Source organism: Penaeus chinensis, chromosome 3 (assembly GCF_019202785.1).
Source record: "Penaeus chinensis breed Huanghai No. 1 chromosome 3, ASM1920278v2, whole genome shotgun sequence".
In the NCBI taxonomy this organism is placed as follows: domain Eukaryota; kingdom Metazoa; phylum Arthropoda; class Malacostraca; order Decapoda; family Penaeidae; genus Penaeus; species Penaeus chinensis.
In genome coordinates, this window is record NC_061821.1 from 27,716,557 (window position 1) to 27,729,056 (window position 12,500).

Here is a 12,500-nt window from a genome sequence, read left to right on the forward strand (position 1 = left end):
GTGTGTGTGTATATATATGTATATATATACATACATACATATATGTGTGTGTGTGTGTGTGTGTGTGTGTGTATGTATGTATGCGTGTATATATATATATATATATATATATATATATACACACATCAAACACATAGACATACACATACATATACATATGTATATATGTATATAGTATCACACACTTTGTGGTGTGACCATTCCTTCCTTTTTGTGCTTGAGAGAGACGGAGATGCGGATGGAGATGTGTGTTTAACGTGTGTTTGCGTGAGCATTGCTCTCCACCGAAGCCTTTCACTCCCTGTCACGGTTTGGCCCGTCATGTTCCAAGCCGGAAATCGATGGGTTTGCTTTACTTTTTGTCACAAGAAATGAAGCAACTTCGGCGCCTGGACGAGCGTGTTTGTGTTTTATGCTTCTCCCCCTCTCTCTCTCTCCCTTCCGCCGTCTCTCCTGCTCTCCCTCTCGTATCTACCAGTCTCTGTCTTTCTGTCTATCTCTCTCAGTTTTTCCCGCATCTGGAATTTTTTTTCTAGGTGGGAGAGTCTGTGTACAAGAAAAAGCATTAGTCAGCCGATTTCTCGAAGGATTTACAGGGACCTGGACGTTATAGACAACAAAGAAAACTGTGGATATTTGATGTAGATGTTACGTTGCGTTCCTGAAGGAGGTCAAGCATCTATTGGCAAAGACGGGTAGGCGGACGCGCTGAGCCAATAACTGTGTTTGTGAGAGGAATCTTCGGCACATCGCTTTGACGTGATCTGGAGTGGTCAGCTGGCGTTTTCTGCACGAGGCTCCGGGGGGATTTCATCTGGGAAAAGATGTGATGCTTGGCGGACTCAGAGCGCCTAACGGAGGACGCGCCGTTGGTGGAAATCCAGCGCGGCAGCTGGCTTTGGACGAGCAGATGGTGCAGGAGTGAAAGATGGTGTTGACAGAGCAGGAGGAGGAGGAGTTCGAGGAGGAGGAGGAGGAGGAAGAGAGACGCGAATACGGTGGCGGCGGGGTAGGAAAACAGGTGCGGGGTGGCGGGAGGGGGGGGGGGGCAGTGCTGCGGTATACGGTATGAACAGCGAGGGATTAGCCAGTCTTTGGAGTGCCGGTGTGTAAGGCGGACGTGAGTGTGTTCATTGGCCTGGGGGGAGGGGGGGAGTGGGGGCTGTGATGGGGAGTGTGCTAAGGATACTTATCCAGGTCATGCGTTGGTATTCTGAAGGGCTACATGGCTAAGGGACGTCGTTCGAGTTAGTCGTGGCCTCATTAGCTGTGCGTTGATTTATAGTTGTAATTGGTTGGGGAATGCTGGGAAGTGCCTTGATTAGAACTGCGGCTTTTACCTGTTCTATTGGAGGGATGGGAATAGGTAAATTGCTGGGTCTTGAGTTGCAGTATTGCGACGTGAAAGCAATTTACACCACGTTTTATTCAATAAGTGACGTCGACACTTATGACCTTCCGTTGCAAAAATGCAGCGTACCTTTAAACGGAAAGTGCCGCGGCGTCTTAGCTCGACCTGCAATCACGCGAGAGAGCTCGACGAAGGACTCGAGGAGGGCGGCCGAAGGAGAGGGCGTCGCCGCTCGTCCGTGACTGACCCTGGTAACAAAGGGGCCGTGGGAGGAGGGGAGGGCGAGGGCGTGGGACGGAGTAGCAGGACGACCGCTGTTAAAGTACGGTACATTCGTAGCGGCGTCAATTCGTGGGCCCGCGTTCCCTCCTCTTAACGTTTCCAGGGCCGCGCCAAGGTTGGATATGCGACAATTCTTTTGTCTCGCTCGCTGAGAAGGGGAAAACAAGGAGGCGACCGAAGGGCCGAAATAACACAGATGGAGCTCGGAACGGGGCCACGCCACTTTAATCACCTGGGGTCGCATATCCATTTCCTTAACCCTGAGAAAAGTGCGGGTTCGCTCTCCCTCTCTCTCTCTCTCTCTCTCTCTCTCTCTCTCTCTCTCTCTCTCTCTCTCTCTCTCTCTCTCTCTCTCTCTCTCTCTCTCACCTTCCGGCAATGGCAGCTAAAGAGAAATCACTTGCGACGGATTAGAAAACACTTTGATCGCGCGCTTGTTTTTCGGGGAGATGAATCGCGCAGATGACGGGCGGGAGAAACGGCGAGATTTTGGCGGGGAAAGACGGGGCAAGAAGGGCGAGATTAAGGCGGGGAGAAAGGCTCCCTGAAAAGAGTGAAAAGTTGGGGTTGGGGGTGGGGGGAAGTCACCCTTGAGTGGGGAGGACGTGGTTAGGAGCGGCGGCAGTTCCTCTTGCAAAGGTGAAGCGCTTGCTTCATTGGCACCAAATCAGACACTGTTCAGTTTATTAGTAGTTCAAAAGAAAGGGCATTGGTATTGTGAGCAGTCATTGTGCTTTTAACTTCTCGTTTGTCAGTTAAACCAAAGGTATAAGGACATGTGGTCTGAGCGAATTTCTTTAGCGTGATTGCTGTCGGCAGTTGGGAGGGAGGAGGAGGGGACCGTGAGCCGCGGGACGCCCTTGAGCCGCCCATGTCCGCTGCAGGATACATTCACCCCGAGGAGGCGCCGCCGCCCGAGTCTGCTTTTCCACGCGGGATGACTTGTTTAAACGCCACCTGCTTGGCTTCAGTTGTTCCGCTACGGGTACTGCTGCTGCCGGGCTGCTGTTTCCCTCCCGAGTCTCTCCTCTCGCAAGTGCACACGCGCGCGTACCCAGTCACACACACACACACACACACACACACACACACACACACACACACACACACACACACACACACACACACACACACACACATATATATATGCACGTACGCGCGTGCGAGTCTACACAAGAAAGCAGAAAACATTCCATCACCCATGTACAGATTTACGCATACGCAGTTTATTAGAGAGTTTCGAAGGGAGAGTAGGTTGAGTCCCCCCCCCCCCTCCCCCGCGAACCCGGAATAGCAACTCCGTGCAATATTTGTACTGTTGATGGGTATATGTGACGTCATTAACGGATCTGCAATGGAAACCGACTGTGTCTGAAAATATCTTATTGTGAAATTTGCGTTTATCACTTTTTTTTCAAACAGGAAAAATAATATTTCGGCTCCACAGGGATTTGGTATTACGCATCACACTCACTCATATACGCACACACGCACACGCACATTTTTTTTTTTTTTTGTGTGTGTGTGTGCGCGCGCGTGTGTGTCTTGTACATATAAGAGGTTTTAGATACAGACAAATTCATAGATAGACAACGGGGAGAAAGCAACGCCGGAGTGAACTGCGATGGCGCTGCGGAATTCGTCACGGTAGGCGCGCGAAAGAAAGAACATCATAGTAAATAAAATCAAACAGTAATCACAGCCAGTCACTTTTCCCTTGTACTATACATCACGCCGTCGCTTCTCACTTCACTTCAACACACACGGCGGAGAAATTCGCATCGCGCTGCGCAAGTTCGGAACTAATTACGCCTTACAAAATGATTCTATTTTTACACAGTGACTGACTGACATGATGTTGATTTAGGATTTTTTTTTTTATTATTGTTTTCTACTTTTTATTTATAGAAATATTTATCGTTTTGTACTGCGGGAATATAGGTGATTGGATCCGACCGGCGGCAGATTGTATTTTCACCAATGATGAACACTTTGTGATGGGGCTGAGGTTTTCTGTCTGGGGAAGAATACAGTCCGGGGTTTTCGAGTTTTTTGTTTTTCCCTTGAATGACGTAGCTGCGGGACCGGTGACGGGTACACCGAAAGCATATTTGTAACATTTTTTTTTATCCTTCGCTCGCGTGGTTTCCAGAGTTTTTTTTTTTTTTTTTTTTTTTTTTTAAGCAGATTTGAAAATGTTCCATTTCCCTTTTCGATTTTGTTTTGGGTGAAGCAATTCGGATGATGTCGGTTTCTTATTTCGCCAAAAAATGAGCTTTTGCTGAAATTGTTGTCACCGTAGATCTCTCTCTGTGTCGAAAATATCGTTTTAAGAGCATTGCATCATTACTTTTTCGTGTGACTCGAAATTAGAAATCCGTGTAAACTCCAAAGATTTCGCGGAACGTTGGAAACCCGAGCGTCATTCTCTCCTTGGCGATGAGTTTTACTTGTTACCAGGGCCCGGAATGTAGGATCCCGCCTGTCATACCGTGACACGTGAGAGGCCGACGTCTGGAGGCTGTGCTGGGGCGGGTTGTGAAAAGACGAGCTCCGGGCGTCTTTTGCCGAGTTGTGTGAAATGCGTAGGGCTTATGTCTATTCTGCGTTATAGCCGCTAATATATATATATATATATATATATATATATATATATATACATATTTATTTTATTTTATTTTTTTCTTCTTTTTCTTTTTTATTCGACTAATTCAGTCTTTATTGAGATTTGTGTGCGGCTATAAGTTAATATATGAGTTTCTTATCTTTGTCATCCTGCGGTCCTTAAAACAGTTACATAACCATAGAGACATTTGTAAACGTTGCAAAAGAGGAATGGAGTTTTAACAGCCGAAGCTGTGAACAGTCGTGTTCAAGGGGAACAAGGGTGTTGAAACAGCCAGCTCCTCTCGGGGGACGCGCTTGTGTGTACTGTTCAGATTTGCGGGCGCATCATCCTTTATTTAGTTGTTTTTAAGTTGGGTAAATTATTGTTTATAATTTTTTTTTTTTTTTTTTCATATGGGGAGATATTTGAAAGTTCTTCGTCATAAACCATTCACGGATTAGTTTGTTTGGAATTTTATTGAATTTCCTCTCTACCAGAAGATTGTGTACAGGGTACTTAATAAAATCAGTAACAGCACCATAACCCCATCAAAATAACAACATGGCCAGTGATCACGCTAGAAACATTGCTGATATCAGCCCAGCAGAGAAACAGCCTGTGCTTATTATCTTCAAAATTCCTGTCGGTGAGTCGCAGGGAAAGGGGACTGGGATGAATGTGTGTTGGTTGTATGTTGCTGGATGTTGTGAAATATTTTTCCATTGTTGAATTCAGGGAATGTGTGCAGTCATCACTATCATTCATCATCATGTCAGTCATCTGTCAACTAACATCTACAAACTATATTCTGTATTCTATATTCTATGCTTCTATTTATATGGCCAATACAAGAAACACTTAAATAATTCCTGAGTAGCAGTTATTCAGAAATATAAGAGTAAACAGAGAGAGCATTAGTGTAGTGTAGCCACATTGCTACAAGAAGAATGTGTGCTAATAATTTGTAATGCTATTTTTCTAATATTGTAATTATCTGTAATAGCTTTTATAGTAAAAAAAAAAATAATAATAATAATAAAAGTAATTCATTTGATATATTTCTCTCTGATGATTATTTAAACTGGTCTCTAATGCAGCACGAGGAGTCAAGCAAATGCCCATCGTCAGCGGTACTTCTTGTATCACCATATGTGTGGGTCCTGCTGGAAGATCACACACCGTACCTCTCTCTCAGCCGAATATCCCTCTTGCTCCCAGTGTTTCGCTCCCTAACCACTCCACTTGTGGTTACCTCTCTTCTGCCTACCACCCTCATCCATACCACCACACTAGTGCTAGTCTGAATCGTAATGATGCTGATGTAGAGATGGCTGCCAGGAACATAGTGAAAGGACCAAGAAACAGTAAGCATGGATCTATAAAGTTTGGCAAGAAGCCCAGAAGACCTCCACCCCCAGTTGCTCAGGGTAATAAAGACCCTGATGTAAAAGATACTGATAAATTACCACCACAGCCATCTCATCCTCCAGCACCATTGCCAAGAACACTGATAGGCGAGCATGTAAAAACGGTGAAGAAAGACACAGAATTCAAAGATACTGACATTGGCCAAGAGCGTCTCCGTTCTCGAACAGAACTCAAATTGGATCTAAAGCCTGTTTATGTTAATCAGGATGTTACTCAGGAAAAAGTGTCTGAGTATCAGCCGGTCCCTGACATAGTTTCTATGACACAGAAAGGCAGCACATTATCTCCGGTAAAGGAAGTTGCAGAATACAAACCTCCTTTCAGAATTGATAGATCAAAATCCTCACAGCCACATGTTTCAACAAATAAACATGCTTCTGAAAATAGGAATGTAAAGGAAAAAGAATTAATTACAAAAGACAAGAAGAAAGTAACCTTGCCAGCAAATCCCACAGAACACAGAGAGGTCATGAAAGTAAGAGTAACTAAAGCAACAAAATCCCAGAATCCCCCCAGGGCACCAAAAGGAGGACCTGCAAAGAGAACATTTAAACCCCAGCAAAATACTGGTCACCCACTGCATGAAGAGCTAATGAATAAATTTAGCAATTCTTCAGTTTCAAGTGGGAATGTCCCAAGGCTTAGAAAGGTTAAGACTAAAGAGCCTAAAAGTGTAAAGGAATTATTTGGTGATTGCAAGTTTTCCATTGCTGGTCATGGGAAAGTTCAGGAGTATCAGAACTTAGAAGTGAACTATAAGGATGCAAATATTTCAACAAGTAGACTTTCCAAGGATATTGTCTCAAGTTGTGATGTACCAAAGCCTTTAGAGGTTGAATATCCAAAGGAAAAACAAGTAAGAAATATAAAATCTCTAAGGCAGGAAAATGTACCTCTTGTGGGCAAGAACCTTCCCCCATTCTCAGAAGAAAATATTTCTGTCCTGCCTATAAAAGGTACCCTAAAACCTCCAAAGGAAATTGACACTAACCCAGTGAAATCTCAAACATCAGTTGAACCACCACTAAGACAAAAGCATAAGAGTAAAGTAAAAATCCCAGTTGAAAAAGGGGCCATAGATAGGCTGGCAAGGATGACTCCCAATACACCAGCTGATATAGGGCTTGGAGCTCATAATGCTCCAGTTGATCTGTCAGCCAAACATAAAAGTGTTGGTATTGTTAGTCATCATGAGTCTTTGAGAGTGCCTTGGAAGGGACCTCCAGCTGATTTTAAGAGAGGAGGTCAAGAGAGAAAGTCATACACAAAGATTGTATGTGTGGTTAATCTTTAAGAGTCAGATTTTATTATCTACCTCTTCTTTCCTTCTTTCCCTTATTTTTTGATGCATGTACTTCTGTATGATAAATGTAGTATCCTTCCCTCCAGGTGATAATGCATGTCAGGAGTACACTAGACTGTAAACCTCAAGGTTCATGTGACTAGACAACCATCGATACGATTGTAGGTATAATATAGTTCAGTCTAGGCTTACATTGGCTTACAGCATACAGGTCTCTGGCTTGCTCCCACAAGAATATTTTATGCATCAGTTTTGCAGCCATGCCACAAGCTTATCTTATATTCTTTCCAGGAAAATTATTACTACATTATTTTAAGTGTACTATGTTTAAGTAATCATTTAAATAACTATTAGAATTAAAAAGAGGTTTCTACAGGACTGTTATGGCTTTGCTTTATTTCAAAGGAAAGGTCAAAATACACACAGGTATAGTGCATTAGAAAAATGGAAATCCGAAAGATGCTTTATGATCTACAGCTTCCAATTGAGTGTCTCAGAATTTCCTATCCATATACTGTATAGTTCTGACAGGAAGCTATGTCATCTCTACAATGCAAGCTTCCAATGGCTTCCTTGTCTTGAGTTTAATGTGAAATGTGCTTCTCAGTAACAGCTAATAGTTTTGCTTTTCAGTGACCAATCAGTATATGATGAGGGTACAAGGATCATTTAGTTCCCAAGAATAATTAAATTCATTTTATAGAGGGTATTTAAGTTTTATAGACCAGCTACATACCTTTCCCAAAGTACACATTACCCTTAATTTGTTATGAATTTGCCTGTGCTAAATTAACTGCTTGGCTAAGGTTTAGTGTAGTTGTAGCAGTAGTAACCATCCCACCCTCTCCCTTACAGGTGGCTTGGCGAGTTACACCCCCAGTAAAATCCAGCTTGGTAGCACCTTTGAGCTCGGTGTGTCTCGAACACCACCGCCCGTCCAAGCTCCGCCTCCGGTCCCTTCTGCTCCATCAGAAAGGGTCGAAGAGGACTACTTACGACCAGCCGATGAATCCGAAACTGTCACATGGAGTGCTGAGAGTACATCTGACATGCTCTTCTAAGCGGGATCACTTAACAAGGATCAAGCTCAAATTAAAGTCTTTGCAAACAGTTGATCAGCTGCCATCCAGTTTAATCAAAGTCTTCAAGAATTTGTGCTTCCCTGTATCAGAACTGTTTATAGAGTCTATGCAGTAATGACCGCCCAGCATGCACTAGAAGATGATGTTATTGTGATAGGTTCTAAAGTATCATGTCTACATTTTGATGATTTAGGGCAATATGTGAATGTTCATACATTCCATTTGACTAACAGATGAATATGTGCATTCTTGTTGTGATGAATAATGAAAAGAAGTTATTTTTTTGTGTTACTTGGGATAGTGTGAAATATAGAAGGAACCATTTTTGTTTTTGTTTATGGTTTTAGTGATTTTGTGATATGTTTAATATTGAGATTTTTCTAATATATGTATCTTTAGATATTGGAACAGGAAAGCAGTTTATAAATGTTTGCTTAAATATTTGGTGTATTTGTTTTCAATCAAACTGCTCACTAAATACATGATTTTTATATCTAATCTTACTAAGAAGAATATCAAAAGGCCTGTTGGTTGATACCACAGGTTTCAGATAATGATTCTTTCCATTGCAAAGAAAAATAAGAGTGGAAGAGAATGTTTTTTTCCAAGAAAAGTGCAAGGCTTCATGTGATCATTGGATGTGTATGCTATGTTACGATATGTTTATGTTTTTTATTAAGAAAGTTGATCATTTCATTCTTTTTCTGTTAGTGAATCAGAGAAGAAGTTGAAAGAATGTCAACTATTTCCTCAAAGCTTAACAACGAAACCTCATTCCACACAAGCATCAGTTGTGATGATCATTCTCGTGGTGTCATCAAAGATATTGTTTGTGAACTTCTTTACTTTTAACTGTAGATATGACACACACTTTTCATGCATATGTAGCAAAGTTTAGTGTATTTTATAATCTTTTTTTTTTTTTTTTCTTTCGGTGATTATAACTCGCTTTGATTTAACCAAAAAATAAAAACTGAATTAGGGTGATGTGTCATCTTTGTAGGTTGATATTTTCCCACAAGTCATTCCTACCTGGGGGCCATTTTCCCCCATTATTGTAGATATACACCATTTTTTTTTTTTTTCTTTCTTTTTCTTTTTTTTTTTTTTTTCTTTCAGTCAGACAGAATGTAGCAATGAGGGCATTAAGCGCACACTCACGATTATCAAACAGAATAGAAAAACTGAGAATAATGCTTTGCCCTGATTCCTCATTGTAGAATGAATGGTATCCAAAAATGGTTAATTATCCATCCATAAAGAAAATGTAGACTTTTCCTAAGATCAATCAGAATTTTGTCCTCCATAATATTCATCAGTGGTCATTTTTTGCAGTTTCATCAGTTTTAGGGATCCTGGGCTTTGGAATTAATAGATTGTGTGACAAATAAGATCATTCCTGACTGTATTTGTTGTGCATTGCAACTAATTCAGTTTTTGTCATGAAATTATGCATACAGTTCAAAGCTGGACAAAGTGGAGAGATCTTTTAGTCATTAGAGAGTGATTGACATCAAAAGTTTTCCTTTCCTGTCATTGAATATTTATAGAGGTATAACTTTGTACAGATTCATGAATACCTTTTGCAACATTCAAAATTAGATGTCACATATATGAAAGGGAATGTATGTCTTTATAAATAAAAGTAGAAAATAAAACATAACATTGACAACTGGCCTGAGTCTGGAAATGCTTTTTGTAATGATAAATTTATAAATATAGCCATCACGCTGATGGCATTGCTAATTTAGCAATGATTCTGAAAGAGTGCTATCTTCTCCCTCTTTACCTTTATATTTTGCAGTTACAGTTTTTATTTTTTCCCAAGATATGGATTGGGAATTGAAAAATGTACAATAATTTGAATTCAGGAAGTATGCAGAACATGTGTCTAATGTGTATGTATATGTGTGTGCTATTGTGTAACACATGCATTTGCATAGATAAAACTCTTGGTGATGCATTAGAATAAATGTGTGCAGAGAGAAATATATTTGTAATAAAGCAATGAGACATTATTAGACAAGTGCAAAAATACAATGCCAAAGGTAGTAAGGGAGTTACTGCCTAAGCTTTGGCGTGAAAATAAAAATGAATCTGATGATTGTAAATGGATTACTTTGCTGATTATGAACTGCAGGGCTTTTTGGAATTTCTAATATCCAGCACTATTGAAAGAAACACCTATCTTGTTGTGAAGTTCGTACAAATTGTACACTTAATGCTTGTCTTGTATTGTTCTCTGAAATCTGTCATATTATAAAGGCATCAGCCATTCATGATACTGCATCACCATTTGCAAGCATTAAGCCATATATTACTAGCTACTGTAGTCTGTCAGTTCTCTCCTACTTAATTTCTAATGCTTTATGTTGAAACAGGCTTGCCTGTGGTCCAGCAGTGTTTTAGACTGTCACAAAGCTCTTAGGCAGGCAATTTTGGTAATTCCATTTGTTTTTGTGGTTCATTGGTATCGAGAAAAGATCCCATAAAACATACATTATTCAAGCGGAGAGTAGATGCCAGGGATGACCAGTCTTTGCACTGTAAATTCTTTGAATTCCCTATAAACTGGTGTATATTAGGAAAGGAAGTAAGAGTTGACCAGCATTTAATAAGATAGTTCATACAGGCATAATCATTATAAACTGCTTAATTTTGGAGATTAAAAAAAACTGATATTCACACTGTTCCTAATAATTTAAAGTGACAGGTGTACATTGCCTACATTACTTGAAATTAGTCAAGCAAAAAAACTATCAAAGACAAGATTGGAATGCCATTATAATTCTGCTGACCCAATGAAAAATGTAAAAATAGTTGTATAGTAATGAATGTATGTATCATTCTGCAATGTAAGTATACAACTTTGTACAGATTTTGGTACAATTTTGTACTTCATATGTGTATGCTTATGATTCTTATTAATTGGATTTATGTTAATAAGTCATTCATATGTCTCCTGTATGGTATATTGGAAACATAGGTCAGTACATGAGTACATTTCCTGTGTTGCGTTAATGTAGAGCAGGATCAGGTCATGTCAGATGAAATGTTATGTAGACTTGCTGTCATGTGTGGAGATCTTCTGTACATGCTCACTTGAAAACTTTCCATGTATTATGGTGCATTGTATATTCTAGGAGAGTGACCTCTTGTATCTCCATCCATCCCTTCACACACACACACACACACACACACACACACACACACACACACACACACACACACACACACACACACACACACACACACACACACACACACACACACACACACACACACACACACACACACACACACACACACACACACACACACACACACACACACACACACACACACACACACACACACACACACACACACACACACACACACATATTTGCCACCAACATTTGCACACATTTGCACATACACATATGTATATAAACACATTTATATGTATGTGTATATATATGTATACATATACATACACACATATGTATATCTGTGTCAGTATATATATATATATATATATGTATATGTATATATGTATATGTATATGGATACATATGTAACATTTCTCTCCTCACTCACATAGATGGAAGTTTGGTGACAAGGGTAATTGAATCCAGATTACAAGAATAATCTTAGAAAAAGATTATTGGATTTCATATAAAGTGTGAGTGTGGGTTGATGTTATTATGGACCAGAAACTAGTTGATAGGCTGGATAACTATATTCAAATTGAGAACGAATGGTTTCAATTAAAGAGCAGATTTGTTATATTTCTAAGAATTGTCCTTTCTTGCTTTTTTCTGCTTTTTGTTGTACAGTCGGGAGGGGAACTCAGAATGAAGGACAGTGTTTGAGAGTGAATTTGTCATATTGAGTGGGGAGTTAACAAAGTCATCATTTTATTGTCTAATATGTATGATTGTGCGCCATAAGTTTTTAATATATTACATTACTCCTTTGTATGATAAAACAATGATTTGTATGTTTATAGTCCTGTGATCGTATCAATAAATAGAATGTGAAAGTCATTGTACACTTATGTTACTCCTTATTGAAGAATCTAGATTTCCATTACATAATACAAATTATAAAGTTAATTCTATGAATACAATATACATATCAATGCTGAAATTACAGAATTTGTTGGTAATGGAAAGAATTTTATGTTAGGCCCAGAACTGAATTTACAAATATGAAATAAATCTAACAGACAATGAAATAAATATGTAATATTAGAGACCTTAGATTATTACATCTATATTTCTTAAAAAAAAAAATTATTTTAACAGACAAGAACTTACTCCCTGTTTTTTTTTTTTTATTTATTCTAAATGCATAAGAGCGTGATGTACAGATGAAAAAATTCAATTTGTCAGCAGTTTTATTGGTATGTGAAAAGCATAACAGACATTCAAGTCTCAGACAACTTAACTAAAAGGGTTTGGG

General features: G+C 39.8%; 1 protein-coding gene across 2 annotated transcripts in view; it reads left to right on the top strand.

The window, feature by feature from the left end:
• LOC125045366 (proteoglycan 4-like) overlaps nt 1-11,334 on the top strand; it is a 113,906-nt gene extending 102,572 nt beyond the window's left edge. The window contains exons 5-6 of one of the 2 annotated variants that reach the window (XM_047642582.1): nt 7,059-7,133; nt 7,828-7,966. In XM_047642582.1, coding sequence (XP_047498538.1) covers nt 7,059-7,093 — 35 coding nt within the window. In that variant the 3' untranslated portion in view covers nt 7,094-7,133; nt 7,828-7,966. Of the gene's footprint in view, nt 1-7,058; nt 7,134-7,827 lie in introns of both variants that reach the window. The other variant, XM_047642575.1, reaches the window with a different exon arrangement.
• Nucleotides 11,335-12,500: the final 1,166 nt, after the last annotated feature.